Source organism: Somniosus microcephalus, chromosome 29 (genome assembly GCF_052327205.1).
Source record: "Somniosus microcephalus isolate GS21.2 chromosome 29, FLI_Smic_1.0, whole genome shotgun sequence".
NCBI classification, from domain to species: Eukaryota; Metazoa; Chordata; class Chondrichthyes; order Squaliformes; family Somniosidae; genus Somniosus; species Somniosus microcephalus.
In genome coordinates this window covers 8,147,568-8,164,852 of record NC_141015.1, presented here as the reverse complement: position 1 = coordinate 8,164,852, position 17,285 = coordinate 8,147,568, and the positions used below count along the sequence as shown (strand labels likewise).

General features: G+C 46.6%; 1 protein-coding gene across 7 annotated transcripts in view; it reads right to left on the bottom strand.

The window, feature by feature from the left end:
• Positions 1 to 186: 186 nt before the first annotated feature.
• Positions 187 to 17,285, bottom strand: part of fam149b1 (family with sequence similarity 149 member B1) — a 166,323-nt gene continuing 149,224 nt past the window's right edge. For all 7 annotated transcript variants that reach the window (XM_085970128.1, XM_085970124.1, XM_085970129.1 and 4 more), the window contains 4 exons: positions 15,529 to 15,610; positions 5,590 to 5,724; positions 4,803 to 4,929; positions 187 to 589 (listed from right to left, as the gene is read on the bottom strand). In XM_085970128.1, coding sequence (XP_085826254.1) covers positions 4,856 to 4,929; positions 5,590 to 5,724; positions 15,529 to 15,610 — 291 coding nt within the window. In that variant the 3' untranslated portion in view covers positions 187 to 589; positions 4,803 to 4,855. The remainder of the gene's footprint in view (positions 590 to 4,802; positions 4,930 to 5,589; positions 5,725 to 15,528; positions 15,611 to 17,285) is intronic.

Genomic DNA, 17,285 nt, shown 5'->3' with positions numbered 1-17,285 from the left:
AAAATGGTTGGATTAAATACAACAGATGATATGAAAACCAGGAGAGAAAAGAAATGGAAACGGGAGATGGAACTGAATGAGAAACAGACAACGGAGAGAGAATTCAAGGACATGCCCTGAACAAATGGTTGAGAAATTAAGGATGAACACAATCACTGAACCAGAATTAACTGCAGACACTTCTCATATTAGGGCAAATTTTATTGTGTAATCAAAACTAGAGTACATTTATAAAAATTCTGGCATATAGATTTACAAAAATTCAGTAACATCAGCAAAAATAGCATTTTAATCTTACTGACAGCAATAAGACAGATTTCGCACTGCCCTAAATTGACTCTAATCTATTCAGTACAATATCACACCGACCCAACAGACCATTACAGCCGGCACACTCCCAACACTTGCACAAGGTTCTTACTGACCCAGACATGAGGCAGCACAGTGATGTGGTCCTCACAATGCCCTGCTCAAGGTCAACTCATGACTCATGAATGCCACCATGCTATCAGAAATGTCCCGTGCTCCAGACACACTCTCTCGCACCTCCTAACACAGCAACATTGGCCAGAAATATTTGGCAGGGCACCTGAAAAGGTAGAGAACAGAAATTGCAGGCATGAAGACTGTTACAAAGATGCAACTGACACTGCTGTGCAACTGATGGGCAATGATACATGTAGCACTCTACAGGGCATCGGATAGCGAGTGCACATCGTGTGCGGGGGACGGGGTGGGGGAAGAAGAGGAGTTGGGAGATGGCTAAAGCATAGTCAAAGAGCAGAGGGATTAAGGAGGTTCTTGAAGGGGGTGAGGTAGGGCTGGAAGAGGCGGGTAGGGCTGGAGGGGAGACGTAAGGCTGGAGGAGGGGTGAAGGGAAGGAGGAGGAGGTGGGGTGGAGTGGAGGGTGAGGGGAAGGAGTGGAGGAGGAAGGAAGGAGGAGGAGGGGGTGGAGAAGCATGGCTGGATCTAACACTGACCTTGGACAGATTACCTCAGGGCACTGAGCTTTATTTAGGGGCGGGGAGGATGCAGAGGGCAGGTTTGCAGCTCCATCCAACAGAGTCCAGTTTGCCTCAGGACATTGAGTATTGGAAGGTAGGGGAGCAGGGAGAGCGTAACTAGATCTAATACTGACTTGGTTGAAGTTGATGAGAAACCAACAGGAGCCTCATGCATCTTTGAACTCTGGCGAATATGCAAAGAGGAGAATTGCTGTTTACCATGTCCTGGGACGAGGAAGCATGAAGGGCACTAGCTGACCTGGACTGGAAACATAAAGCTCACGTCAGCTTGGTCTCTCAAAACCTCAATAACACGGAGTCAGCAGCATGGCAAAAGAAGCAGACAGTAATCAATGGGACTAAAAACCAATGTAAAGTGATGGAAGATGTGTGGGTTGGATCAATGTGTGTGTGTGATCTGAGCAGGAATCAAAGGGAATTGAGTTTAATATGGAGATTTATACATATAGGATTTTATTTTGAATGTATTAGAATAAGAAACCAAGCGTTATTCTGTGGCAGTATTTCTACATTCTAATGCTTCATACTGAAAACTTTGAGGGTTTATTTTGCCAAAGTTACCCACTAGCAGAGATCTATCAACATAATAGCAGCCTAAGACATACTGATGGAGCCTTGTACATATCGTCCCGATCCCTGAACCATCTGTTCAAACACTTTAAATCAAGCTCTTCAGACCAGCGCAGGGAGGGTTATTGGTCATTGAAGTGAATTCCTGTGGACTATTGATGAGCCTAACATCACTCACCCTTGGTAAAATATATCTCTCTCGATGCAGCTGACCAGCAATGCTACCTTTAGGAGTTTTAATGCTGATATATGTTTTCACATGTAATATAGATGCAATAAGAGGGTACCGTAGACTTATTGGCACTGGACCCTCTGAAGTATGAAGTACGACAAACAGATTGGAAGGTTGAATGTGTGGCTGAAAGAGTGGTGTGGGAGACAGGGGTTTCGCTTCATGCGGCACTGGCACCAGTGCCGGGGAAAGAGGGAGCTGTTCCGTTGGGATGGGCTCCACTTGGACCAGTGTCCTGGTGAATTGAATAACTGAGGCGGTAGATAAGGCTTTAAATGAGTGAAGTGGGGGGGGGGGGGGGGAGGATTCAGGAAAGGGTAAATTCAAAAGCAGTAAGAGAAACGTCAAGGCTGTAGAGCAGAGCAGTGATCTGGGTAAAAATAAGCAGAGTGGGTCAGGAAGGGACAGAGAGCTTAACAAAGATAATACGGCATTAATGACTTTGGGGGGGGGGGGGAATAGAAAAAAGTTCAAACTAAAGGCACTATGTCTGAATGCCCAAAGCATTCGCAACAAAATAGATCAAAATAATGATAGAATTTTATATTGAGTTTGAGAGTGATTTAGTTATGTACAAAACCAGGGTCTTCAATCTGAACAAAGCAAACAATGTAGGTATGAGGGATGATTTGGCTAAGGTAGATTGGGAAACTAGACTAAAGAGGCTTATAATGTTGCCAAAAAGAGTAAACCTGAGGATTGGGAGGATTTTAGAATTCAGCAAAGGATGACCAAGAAATTGATAAAGAGAAAGAAGATGGAATCTGCGAGTAAACTAGCAAGAGACATAAAAACAGATTGTAAAAGCTTCTATAGGTATGTAAAAAGGAAGCGATTAGTGAAAGTAAACGTGGGTCCCCTATAAGCAGAGACAGGGGAAATTATAATGGGGAATAAGGAAATGGCAGTGACATTAAACAAATACTTTGTATCTGTCTTCACAGAAAACACAAAAACATTCCGGAAATAATGGGGAACCAAAGGTCTCGTGAGAATGAGGAACTTAAAGTCTCAGAATAAGGGGTCGGCCATTTAGGACAGAGATGAGGAGAAATTTCTTCACTCAGGAGGGCGGTGAATCTTTGGAATTCTCTACCCCAGAGGGCTGTGGAGGCTCAGTCGTTGAGTATATTCAAGGTGGAGATCGACAGATTTTTGGATGCTAAGGGACCCAAGGGATATGGGGACAGTACAGGAAAGTGGAGTTGAGGTAGAAGATCAGCCATGATCTTATTGAATGGCGGAGCGGGCTCAAAGGGCCAAATGTCCTACTCCTGCTCCCATTTACATGTTCTTATGCAGTGAGCCTGATGGGACATGTAGGGTGTGTAAAGTCACACAGTGTGGTTCTGACCATCCTGCCAGATGTCCAGCTGTCTGCAGCATCCTGATCATTCATCCATTTTATCGTCCGACACTCTATAAACACGTACAAACAGGTACCCCTGAGCAAGAGAGGCCTGAATAAAGGAATGCTTCACCCTGATATTCACTTAGCTTTGTGCATCAATAGATATTATTGCTACGTTCAGACTTGGCTCATTCACAAGGCTCCACTCACTTTAAATGGATTCCTGTGTTTTGATTAAAATGAGGAGGGAGATCACTGTAGGTTCTATATTGTAGGAATCTGCTCCACTCTGGGAGCTAAAAAAGACTCTTTATACTTTTTAAATCAGTGTATGTTAGGCTTTGCTGACAAAACATTGAACCCTCACCCTCTGTCAATACACCACTTCTCAGGACAGAGCAGCCTGCCAATTATCTCCCCTTAGGTGGGGTGAGGGGAGAGAGCCAGAGCCAGAAAGGCTGTGGAGGAGTGGGCCATGGGTCCACTAGGGCCTCTCCTAGGCCACACAGACAGACCAGGACTTTTATTCTCTGTGCTTTAAGGTTCACAACTGAGAATTTGGACAACTTCTTCCAAAAGCTTACTCCAAGAGTGAGAAATGCCCAGAATTTATTCCCTTGTGCTTTACTCGCTGCTATTGGCCGTCCTTGTTGCAGGTTTCTGACCCACCACTCCGGGGTCAGTCTGTATTGCTCATCCTCCAGTTATACAAAGATCCCTCCTTTTAAGCTGCTAAAAGAAGTACCTTTACGCCCTTCACACAGTTCCCAGGCTGGGCCCTGCTGCCATGGGAAGGTGCTAGGGATGAGCTAAGCATGTCCCTGGGCGAGGATACCAGCTGAGGTTGCTTTCAGCACCTCCCGGCTGCCAGCTTTCAAGTGGCACAGACAAAGGTCCAGCTACCCTCTCATTACCTGGATGGCGATTGGTCAGTGGCCCAGAAATACCATTTGACTGGTTTGTAATATCAGAAGCCCCCGTCTCCAAAAAACATTCCCAGGAGTACTCCCACACACTCCCAGAGCCCACACTCCAACACACTCCCAGAGCCCACACCCCCTCACACTCCCAGTCCCCTCACACTCCCAGTCCCCTCACACACATTCTCAGGGGCCCTACAGATCAGGGTTGCCTGATAACAAAGTATTCTCACTAGCTACTTCCAGAACCAGCATCTCACAACTACTACCTAACGAGTCATATAGACTGGAGTCAGAAAATCCTCTAAACCTGGCTAAGGCTTCTTTAGAGAATGGCCCACTGGCTAGCAGTGGCTTGTGTGGGAGAAGGTGAATCAAACACCTTAGATTAAATTAACACGATTTTGTCATTGTAAATATCAATGTGTGTACAACGGCTTTGCTAAACCGGCAGTCAGGAGTTTGATTAAATCATAATTTCTTGGTGCTTGCAGCAAATGGACTGGAAATTCCTTTCTCATTGCACTTGCACCGAGAGGGATGGCTGGTGACATATTTTCCATCAGTCGTTGCTCTCAATAAATATGACAGTACTCTGTTAGACAGAGAGCAGTGCTGCTTGCTGGCCTGGCCATGCTCCTGGACAGTGCCACCAGAGCCTGTTCCATGGGATAGCACACAGGCTGATCCCAGAGGACACTCACTAGGATGGGAGGTGTAGACTCTTGCCTCCATGCAGCTCCTCTTTCATTGCTTGCTATAACTCGGTCCTGCTTCTTGAGGCAATGCCTCCACGTATATGAGGTCGGATGGGGAGTGGGAAACGGTGACCTGGTATAGAAGGAAAGAAACAGTTTCCATTTACTTTCAGCTTATCCCCGTCGCTGTCCCCCTCCCCGCCCGGTCCCCCTCTTGTCCCCCTCCCCGCCCGGTCCCCCGCTTGTCCCCCTCCCCTCCCCCTCCCTCTTGTCCCCCTCCCCGCCCGGTCCCCCTCTTGTCCCCCTCACCCTTGTCTCCCTCCCCGCCCAGTCCTCCTCCCCGCCCGGTCCCCCTCACCCATGTCCCCCTCACCCATGTCCCCCTCACCCTTGTCCCCCTCACCCTTGTCCCCCTCACCCTTGTCCCCCTCACCCTTGTCCCCCTCCCCTACCTGTCCCCCTCCCCTACCTGTCCCCCTCCCCTACCTGTCCCCCTCCCCTACCCCCTCCCTCCCCTCCCCGCCCGGTCCCCCTCTTGTCTCCCTCACCCTTGTCCCCCTCCCCGCCCAGTCCCTGGAGAAAGTGGTGAGAACAGCAAAAAGGGAATATGAGAAAAAACTTGCAAGGAATATCAAGAACAACTCTAAAGGATTTTACGAGTACAAGGATATTAAGGGTTACAGAACCAAGACAGGTAGAAAATACCGATTAGCCATGATCTAACTGAGTGGCTGAATGGGCTCGAGGGGCTGAATGGCCTCCTCCTGTTCCTACGTTCCTCCCCATGTCCTACCCTGTGATGTCTGGTCCTCCATCTTCTCTTCAGCTTCAACCAGTGACCCACTGTGACTGTGATGTTGTAACACATCAAGGTGCGAGGAGCTGGAGATACTTAAACTGATCCCAGTCACTCCAATAGAATTATAATCTGGAATAAATAAAACACAATCAAATTGAGTTAACTAAGTGGCTAAAATATTAATTTACAGCTCCCCAATGGTCCTCAGACTTTTTTTTGTCTGATCCCCCCCCCTCAGAAATTTCTCATCCTGGTCAGGGGGGTGCAAGGAGTTTGTGAGGAGGGGGAATAGGGTTCATCAGGCACTGCACACATGGGATCTTCTCCCTAGCAGGCAGCCTGGGTTGATTGTGGGAGCTTGGGACAGGTGGGAGGTTGGCCTGGAGGAGAGGGTCTTAGATCACCTTAGACATCAGAAGCATCACAGCACAGGACACACTCCCAGGAGCCGTGTAGGTTTTCTGTGCTGTCTAGCACAAATGTGGATGGTCTGAGGTAAATGTCCTAGCTGTGAAGTGTGGTGTCTCTGGTTTGTGATGGGCCAGTTCAAATCGGTTCGATTGGCATTGGATTTTCACTGAGCACAAGGTGGCAGATCCGGAGGGAGTGGAAACAATCTTGTTGGGCGAGGGGAAATTTGATGCCCAGCTGTTGGAAAGACATGGTCCAGCCCTGGTAGAACAGTTTGCCTATCCGGTGATATAATTCTCATGCCACACCTTGAAAGTCACATGGCGATCCTCTACTGGGTCATCTTTCCGGCAGAGTGGGGGGGAGAGTCGACACATCCAGCAGCACCTTCGGTGCGGCAACAGCTACACTTCAGATTGTCAGGATTAAGGTTACATTTGGGTCCTTTTATGGAGGCTTGTGAGGGGAAAGTGTGTATAGTTGACCTGATAGAGTGATGTTTGCCTCCAGAGCAAGCTAGAGGTTTTGGGGAGAGACTTTGTTCCAGTCAATGATGCCCTGGCGTTGGGCTGCCCAGTCATGGTGCTTAAAGTTTGGGAGATCATCACCTTTTTGGGAGTTGGGCTGCCTCAGGATATTCTTGCTCACCTTGCCCAGAGAAACCTAATAATATGCTCATCAGGGTCCTAGAACTGCTGAGTCAGATTTGGCTGGGCAATATCTGAAGCATGTAGAGGGGGCGGGGGAGCATGGCGCTCACCATCTCCAGCAGCAACAGAAGGATACAGCTGGTTTTTTTTTTTTAAGGAGAGAGTTAGGCCTCAGCTAGAGTACTGCGTGCAGTTCTGGTCACCACATTACAGGAAAGATGTGATTGCACTAGAGAGGGTACAGAGGAGATTTACAAGGATGTTGCTGGGAGTAGAGAATCTTAGCTGTGAGGAAAGACTGGATAGGCTGGGTCTGTTTTCCTTGGAACAGAGGAGGCTGAGGGGAGACCTTATTGAGGTGTATAAAATTATGGGGGCCTAGATAAAGTGGATAGAAAGGACCTATTTCCCTTAGAAGAGGGGTCAAAAACCAGGGGGCACAGATTTAAAGTGATTGGTGGAAGGTTTAGAGGGGATTTGAGGGGAAATTTCTTCACCCAGAGGGTTGTGGGGGTCTGGAACTCACTGCCTGAAAGGGTGGTAGAGGCAGGAACCCTAACCACATTTAAAAAGTACTTGGATGTGCACTTGGGATGCTCTAACCTGCAGGGCTACGGGCCAAGAGCTGGGAAGTGGGATTAGGCTGGAAAGCTCTTTGTTGGCCGGCGCGGACACAATGGGCCGAAATGGCCTCCTTCCGTGCTGTAACTTTCTATGATTTCAGGAGTTTTTTCCTCTAACAGGCTGATAATTGGGTGTGACAAATATGCCTAGGTATTTAAAGTTCATTTTTGTCCAGGCAAAGGGATAATCCTCTTATATTTGTGTGGTACTGTAAATCCTTGAGCAAGTCCATATGCTGCATTTTTAAACAGTTGAGTTTGGAACCTGCTAGCCGGCTGAATTTTTTTCTGAAAGGTCACCAGGTGAAGAAGGGCATTTGGCTCACACCTTCATCCAGAAAGACCCATTGGTGCTTAAATGATTCCAGGAATTTTGTACTTCACTACTCTATCTGGAAATCCATTGCATGTGTTGATGTGCATGTGATGAACTTCCCAAGAGGTCCTACGCTTGCATTTTACGAATTTGAACCCGTGGCACCTTTTCCTACTTCTGCAATTGAATTTTTAGTAATTTTACAGGCCGACTCACGACCTTACATACATCTATATAAGATCCCTTCTCCAACACCTCCAATCTAGACCGAAAGCTAAAGTTTCTCTGGTCTTTCAACATAACTCAGACCACTGATACTAGGGAGCAACCTTGGAGCTGTGGTCTTCACCGCCTCCAACACTTCTCCCTATCTCCTAATGTCTCGGTGACCAGCACTGGAAACAGCACTCACAGTGTGGTTTGACCAAAGCACTGCAGAATTTGATCATGACTTCCTCTAACTTGTATTCCACTGTTCTGGCTATATAGTTCAACATTCTATTGGCCTTCTTGATTATTGTTCTACATTCGTTCGACATGCTGAGTATCTAGTCTACTAAGACTTCTAGGTCTCTATTAACTTCATCCTCAGCTATTTCAACACCTTTCACAAACTACATCTTACCAATTTCTGCCCCATGTGAAGTACTGTATTCTCGGAGGCATTACATTTAATTTCCCATTGTTTGCTCCACTTCCATATTTTGTCCAACTCACTCTGTAATTTCTGATGAAAGGTCTGTTTTTCTCTCTCCACAGATGATGCCTGACCTGCTGAATGTTTCCAGCATTTCCTGTTTTTATTTGTAATTTCTTAGTAACTTCTTCCAATTCTACTGCCCATCCTAGTTTGGTAGGATCTGTGAATCTGACCAATTTGCATTGGTTTCTGAGTCCAATCATTCATAAAAATTAGAAGCAGCAGTGGTGAAATGTTGCGATGCTCGCTGCTTCGATCACTAACTCAGCTAGTGCGTTCCGCAGCTGTACAGCCATCTGTGTAAATAAGATTTCTCTAGCTCTCTGTCCTAAATCTCTTGCATTTAATCTTCTATCTATATCCCCTCATTCTAGACCCCTCAATCACTAGAAATGGTCTGTTTCTATCTACGCAGTCCAACACCTTAATCTCCACTGTTCTAACAAAAACAGCCCCAATTTTTTCAAGTCTTTCTTCGTATTTGTATTTCCTCACATCAGGTAGCATCCGAGTCAATCTGCGCTGTCCCCTCTCTATTGCCTCAACATCCTTCCTATAGCATGAAGCCCAAAATTACATACAGTACAAACTGTGATCGTAATAAGATTTTATATAAATTCACCATTACTTCTCAACTTTTATATTCATATGATGATAGAATCTATGATAACTTTTATATTCACTATCTTGTGCAATACAACCCAGTATTACAATAGTTTTTTATACCATTATAAACGAGCTGCTGTTTGTGCCGTGTGAACCTGACCCCCCAAATCTCTCGACTCATCCACATTACCCAGCATTCAATGTTTAATCATTACTTTTATATTTTTTAATCAAAATGAATCTCACTTTTACTGACATTGAATTTTGTTTTGCCCATTCAACCATCTTATCAATAGCTCATTGCAGCTTCTACTAATTTTCTCTTCATTTGGCTATTTAGTAATTTCATCTTTTAAATCATCTGCAGTGGCTTCTCTTCCCACTCCCGCATCGTTACCTCTGGTGTCCCCAGGGATCTATCCTTGGCCCCTCCTATTTCTCATCTACATGCTGCCCCTTGGCGACATCATCCGAAAACACAGCGTCAGTTTCCACATGTACGCTGATGACACCCAGCTCTCCCTCAGCACCACTTCTCTCGACCCCTCCACAGTCTCTAAATTGTCAGACTGCTTGTCCGGATTCCAGTTCTGGATGAGCAGAAATTTTCTCCAATTAAATATTGGGAAGACCGAAGCCATTGTTTTCGGTCCCCACCACAAACTCCGTTCCCTAGCCCCCGACTCCATCCCTCTCCCTAACATCAGTCTGAGGCTGAACCAGACTGTTCACAGCCTTGGTGTCATATTTGACTCTGAAATGAGCTTCCGAGCACATAGCCGCGCCATCACTAACACCACCTACTTCCACCTCCGTAACATCGCCCGTCTCCGCCCCTGCCTCAGCTCATCTGCTGCTGAGACCTTCATCCATGCCTTTGTTACCTCTAGACTTGACTATTCCAACGCACTCCTGGCTGGCCTCCCACATTCCACCCTACTTAAACTTGAGGTCATCCAAAACTCGGCTGTCCGTGTCCTAACTCGCACCAAGTCCCGTTCACCCATCACCCGTGTTCGCTGACCAACATTGGCTCCCAGTTAAGCAATGCCTTGATTTCAAAATTCTCATCCTTGTTTTCAAATTCCTCTATGGCCTCGCCCCTCCCTATCTCTGTAATCTCCTCCAGCCCCACAACCATCACCCCCCCACCCCGAGATATCTGTGCTCCTCAAATTCAGCCCTCTTGAGCATCCCTGATTATAATTTTTCAACTACTGGTGGCCGTGCCTCCTGTTGCCGAGGCCCTATGCTCCAGAATTCCCTCTCTAAACCTCTCCCCCGCCACCCCCCCCCCCACCTCTCTTTCCTCCTTTAAGACGCTCCTCTGCTTTAATTTCTCCTTATGTGGCTCGGTGTCAATTTTTTGTCTTATAACGCTCCTGTGAAGCACCTTAGGACGTTTTACTATGTTAAAGGCACTATATAAATACAAGTTGTTGTTGTAATGTTCCAAATTTTTCCCTGCCACAGATGCTAAACTAACGGTCGATAGTTACCCAGATTAGCTCGAACTTCATTTATGAGAATTGTTATAGCAATGTCTACTCTATAGCTCTCTGGCACACATCCACTCTCAACAGAACCCTGAACTATAATTTCTAGGGACTCTGCTACTTCTTGCAGTAGATGCTGTATATATGGACTTTCAAAAGGCATTTGATAAAGCACCACATAACAGACTTATTCAAAAAATAGAAGCACATGGGATGAAAGGGGCGGTGGTAACTTGGGTATGTAATTGGGTAAGGGATAGGAGGCAGAGAGTAGTGGTGAATGGATGTTTTCCTGATTGGTGGGGTCCCCCAGGGATTGGTATTAGGTCCATTGGGGGGAATTTTATCAATGCGGGCACGTTGGGGGCGGACTGCTACTCGTCGAGTTTCAGTCCCGCCCCCATCGACTTCCGGCCAACCCACGCTATTTTCCCTTGATTGACCCTGTTAAGCCCACCCTGCAGGCTTAGCAGGCCAATTAAGGGAAAGCTGGTGACAGAGAACGTCAGCGTGTGACGTTTCATCTGTCAAAAATATTTGACAGCTGAATTGTCATCATTTGACAGCTTTGAGAAGCTGTCAAAACACTGACAATCTCTGTTCTTTGGTGAGTCCTTGTACTCAAGACTCACCAAACCTCTTTCCTGAGCAGAAATCAGATGGCTGCTGCATCGGAGAATGCATTCTGAAAACTCTGCCGTGGAGCTGAGGAGCCTCCGGATCCCCAACGATTGAAGCCTGCAGGAAGAAACAAAGGTAAGGAAACTTTTTCTAACACTTTTCACTCACCTCCCACACTTGCACCTATCACTCCCCTCCACAGTGCACTTTTCGAACCCTCTGACCCTCGCTGACCCATTGCTCGCCTCGCTGACCCTGGCGGGGTTTCCCGATGTCGGGAAGCCTGCACTTCTGTTGGTAAAATGGGGATAAGCCTCTTAACTGCCTGTAATCCCTTTCCCGCCTCGAGGAGACGGGTCCCAGCGCAAGTTGGGGACCTGCCTCCTGGGAAGATGGCACGGAGGCAGGTTGGGGACGGGTTCGGTACCCGCTCCCAGTTTCTGCCATTTTCCCGGCAGTCCCGCCTCCCCAGGGCTGGCAAAATTCCCCCCATTGCTTTTCTTGGCGAATATAAATGACCTGCACTTGGAGTCCTATTGCGAAGTTTGCGGATGATACTATTTACTACATTGCTAAGTTTTGTAAGGAGGATAGTAGCAGACTTCAGGAGGACAGAGACAGACTGGTGAAATGGGAAGACACACGGCAGATACAATTTAATGCAGATAAGTGTGAAGTGATGCACTTTGGGAGCAACAACCTGGAGAGGCAGCAGAATCGAAATGGTACTATATTGAGGGGAGTGAAAGAGCAGAGGGACCTGGGGGAGCATATTCATCAATCTTTGAAGGTGGCAGGGCAAAAGTTGATAAGGCGGTTAAGAAAATGAATGGGATACTTGGCTTTGTAATATAAAAATAAGGAAGTCATGCTAAATCTTTACAAATCACTGGCTAAGCATCAGCTGGAGTATTGTGTACAGTTCTGGACACCACACTTTAGGAAAGATGTCAAGGCCTTGCAGAGGGTACAGAGGGGGTTTACCAGGATGATACCAGGGATGAGCGACTTCAGTGATGTGGAGAGATTGGAGAAGCTGGGATTGTTCTCCTTAGAGCAGAGAAGGTTAAGGGGAGACCTAATGGAGGTATTCAAAATGATGAACAGTTTTGATGGAGTAAATAGGGAGAAACTGTTTCCTCTGGCAAGTGGGTCGGTAACCAAATGTCATAGATTTAAAATAATTGGCAACAAAACTAGAGGGGAAATGAGGAGAAATGTTTTCACACAGAGGGTTGTTAAGATCTGGAACGCACTGCCTGAAATGCTGGTGGAACCAGATTCCACAGGAACTTTCGAAAGGCAATCGGACATGTATTTCAAGAGGACTAATTTGCAGGATTATGGGGAGAAAAGCTGGGGTGTGGGACTGAATTAGACTGCTCTTTCAAAGAGCCGGCACAGGCATGACGGGCCGAATGGCCTCCTCCTGTGCTGTACGATTCTATGATTTCCCTCAGGATCCTTGTATGTATCCCATCAGATCCCGGCACTTTGTCCTCCTTTAGCTTAACTAACTTTTCGAATACTTTAATTTATTATCTTGCTATTAAACAATTCAGGATTGACCTCCTCCCCAATACCCTTCCCTTCCCTTTTTGTAAACACTGAAGTCAAGTATTTGTTAAGGACCCCACCTTTAACCTTCACTAAATGGCTATGTTCTCCTCTGGAGTTTCACTGTACAACTGAGAATTTGCTTTTTACTCAGTTTTGTAGAATACTTCAATGCGCTTTTTAATATTTTTGAGAAGCTCTTCTCATGCACCCTCCTTGTTGTTTTTATCCCTTTTCTTAACTTCCTTCCTTATTTTCTGATAGAATCTTACAGCACAGAAAGAGGCCACTCTGAGCGAGCTCTCCAATTAGTCCCACTCCCCGGCCCTTTCCCCACAGCCCTGCAAGTTTTTCCTTTTCAAGTATTTCTCCAATTCCCTTTTGAAAGTTATTATTGAATCTGCTTCCACCGCCCTTTCAGGCAGCGCATTCCAGATCACAAGTTGAGCATTAAAAAAATCTTCTCATTTCCCCCCCCCTAGATTGTTTTCCAATTATCTTAAATCATATTCTCTTATTTTTAATGATATAAAATTCCAACCCTATCTCCTTCTGTGTCCGCACCTGGAAGAAACTCTCCCCCAAGTCACTTAAAACAGCACTTTCACACGACCAACTATCTAGCCTTGGCCCTTCATTCACCACAATACTCCTGCAGCTGTTGTTCTGCTCAACCACTCCCTCACCTCTGCCTTTGGTGCCCTTGTGCCCAGTAAAATCCTTGCGGTATCTTATCCTGGTCGTGCTCATTTGACCCTCCTTTAACCCACCTCTTTGACCAAGCTTTTGGGCCACCCTCAACATCTCCTTCTTGGGCTTGACATCTATTTTTGCGAGGCGCCTTGGGATGTTTTTCTACATTAAAGGTGCTACATAAATACAAGTTGTTGATAAAAATATAGACCCCATAGGCCACCTTCTTCAATTTTAATGTATTTCTTAACTCTTTATCTGAAAGCAGTAGTCTCCTTTTAAAAAAAAAAGGTGCATATTTATTCTATAACTTTGCAACCTCCATTTAAAAAATATCCCAGTGCTGATCCAATATCCTCGACACCAATTTATCTTTCCACCTCAGCGAGCACACGCCACCTTTCTAAAATCTGCCCTATTCCAATCTGATGCCTTTGTTTTTGTTCCAATTTTTCCCTTTCTATTTGATGCTAAAGCTAATCATATTACAGTCACTAATCCGGAGGTGCTCGCCCACATTTAACTCATCTATCTCAAATTCATTAATCACAAATAAATCCTGCAATTCCTTTCCACTTAAAGGCAGACAAACATATTGCTGAGAAAGGAATCCTGCACACATTTTAGGAACTCCTTTCTCCATTTATACCCTCCTTGTCCCAATCAATGAGTGGCTAATTACAATCTCCTGGAGCAATCATTTTGTTCTCTCATCTCGCTGATGTGTCAGCAGATTTCTTCTTCCATCTCCCTCCCACAATGAGGGGGTCTGTCCTTCGGTCCCTCACCTTTGATCTCTAACTCTATTGACTCTGTCTGGTACATCAGTCCTCACTACAGCAGGTATTCCCTCCTTCACCAAGATTGCCACTCCTCCTCCTCCTTTCTTACTTATTGTCTCTCCTAAAAATATTATATCCCGATGTGTTTATTTTCCACTCCTGCTCAGTTTGCAGGCTGGCGCCACACTTGTGCCCCGGCCGCAATCTTTGCTCGCGCCCCCGACTTACTGCCAGACACTATGTCCAACAGGGTCAGGGGGGCCGACGTGCAGCCGGGGCGGCGATATTTAAAGGGGAGATGCCGGGTGGCCATTTTCTTTGCTGGCCGCCTGCCAGCGCCTCTGCCCTCCTCGAGTGTCGGGCACGTTTACCGGCACCCCGATCCCTGGTGGCTCAGCTGGGCCCCGGGTCGTGCTGCACAAGGCCCCTCCCCTTTAATAAGGGGAAGAAAGCCTGCAGTACCGTGGTGGCATGATATTGAGCTGGGGCGCCCCATGAGGGAGGGGGAGCGCTTCCAGTAGCGTCCCACCTCCTCCTTGGGGCGCTACCATTGAATTTTGGGCATGGCGGTGCTAACTTTTTCGGGGCACTAAAAGTAGCAAGGGGGCTCGGCCGAATTTTTGCCCCTTTATTTTTTATTTGCTTGTATTTAAAGTTACTCCTTTTCCCTTGATTTTTTTTGTCCAACTGAACATTTTGTTCCTTTATCTCAGTCTGATCACAACTTACACCAAACCAACATAAAAATGGGCTTCAAGAGGATTTTTATTGTCTATTTTGAATTGATCTGAATCTTCTGTTAGGTTGGATTTTTTCCAATTCTCTGTCCTTCCCTCGTCTCCTGAAGTTGGTGTCTGTCAATGGAGGGTTTCACAGGCAGCAGCCTACCTCCGCACCAGTGGCCATTCACACAGTGAGCGCGGAGACAGTGAGCACCTTCACACTATTCCAGCATGGAGGCAGCATTGCTGAGCTGAATACTGTTCTCACCCAAGGTCAACATTTGGGCATTTTCTGCAACTTGATCAGGGGAATCAAAAAGATCCCATGGTACTGTTCGGAGAGGAACAGATGAGTTCACCTGTCCTAGTCAATATGCATCCCTCTGGGAAACAACATTAAAAAACAGATGAACTCATCGCTGTTTGTGCGACCTTGCTGTGCACCAATTGGCTGCCATGTTTCCTTCATAACAACAGTACAAAAGTACTTAATTGGCTGTGAAGTGCTTTGGGACATGCTGAGATCGTGAAATGCACTATCTTAATGTAAGTTCTTCTTTCTTTCTCTGTCTGAAGGGCTGGATATCAGGAAGCGCCTTTACGCACTGGGCCACTGTCTGACTGACTCATAGTCCTTCTATCTGCAGGACGAAACATCCTGGTGAGCTGCTTCTTTGCCACTTCAGAGGGAAGGTAGGGGAGTGCAAGAGATCTACAAATGGAAGTTAAGCAGTTAAAATCACAACAGGAACTTACCTGGCCCCGCAGACTTCTTGCCAGTGCGTGACTGATGAGCATAATCCAGAGCTGTGAAGGACCGGTGGTAAGAAATATCTGACTGGAAAAGACCAGAGGAATACAATATTTGTTATTACTGTCCCTTAATGCGTCACTGAGGCCCGAAAGTGACCATTTTGTAAACAATTAGCATTTACTTCAGCAATGATACAATCACTGAGCTGATCAAATTAAGAGCCTGCAGCCACCTGGACAACATTCCGTATCCCAATCCCCGCTCCACCCGCCCCTCCCATCCAATCCCCGCTCCTCCCATCCAATCCCCGCTCCACCCTCCCCTCCCCGCCCCACCCTCCCCGCTCCACCCGCCCCTCCCCGCTCCGCTCCACCCGCCCCTCCCCGCTCCACCCGCCCCTCCCCTCCCCGCTCCACCCGCCCCTCCCCTCCCCGCTCCACCCGCCCCTCTCCACCCGCCCCTCCCCACCCTCCCCTCCCCCCACCCCTCCCCGCTCCACCCACCCCTCCCCTCCCCGCTCCACCCACCCCTCCCCTCCCCGCCCCTCCCCATCCCGCCCCGCTCCACCCTCCCCTCCCCTCTCCACCCTCCCCTCCCCGCTAGATAAACACATGAAGGAGAAAGGAATAGAAGGTTATGCTGATAGGGTTGGATGAAGAGGCACGGACCAGTTGGGCCGAATGGTCTGTTTCTCTGTTGTACATTCTATGTAATTCTATTTAGCAAGTCTGCTATTTCATGATTTTTCAATTACAGTATCACCTGTGTCTGCCCTCATTACTCTTGGCCACCCGCTTTCTCTTAATATACTCGGAAACAACTTTAGTGTTTTCCTTGATATCCCTTACAAGTTTTTTCTTGTATTCCCTTTTTGCAGCTCTTACTATTTCCTTTGAATCCCTTTGCTATCTTTAGATCTCTCCCAATCCGCAGGATCACGACTGGGCTTTGCATTCATAGAAGCCCTTTCTTTTAGTTTTAGACTATTTGTTGACCAAGGTTGTTAATTACACAAGTGGAGCTCCTGCCCTTTAGGGGTATGCACAGGTCTTGTTTTCCACCAAATACTTCTTTCAACACCTCCCACTGCTCATCTATAGTTTTACCCATTAATAGTCCCGCCCAGTCTCCCGAGGTCAATTCCTGCCTCATCCCTCCAAAGTCCACCTTACCTAAATTTAAAACCTTCGTTTGTGATTCTCCCTTTCAAACCTAATATCGAGTTCTATCATGTTATGGTCACTATGAGTTAGATATTCCCTTACTGTTATATTATTGATTAACTCCGGCTCATCACTAAATCTAATAAGGCCTGCTCTCTTGTTGGTTCAAGAACATATTGTTCCAGAAAACTGTCCCGAATACACTCAAGAAATACGCTGTCTTTGGGACTCGAGCTGTTCTGCTTCCCCAGTCTCCCATTATAACTCTATTTTTGCGACAAGCTTTTCTGATCTCCGCATTTATTCATCCCACTACAGTACTTTATTACTGCTATCAGGACCATTTTCGACTCCTCAATTCTACAGAGTGTTTCGACTGCCTGCTGACCCTTACTGATATCCCCTCTTTGTAACGCTGTAATTGTATCCCTTGCAATATTGCTACTCCTCCTTTTTCAGTTTCCCTGTGCGTTCTAAAGCCCTTATAACCTGGAATCTCCCAATCATGCCATTTGTACCCAGTCTGAGTGATGGCCACTACGTCATACCATTTAAGGTGGATTCGCGTTTCTAATTCACTTGTTTTATTGGTTATG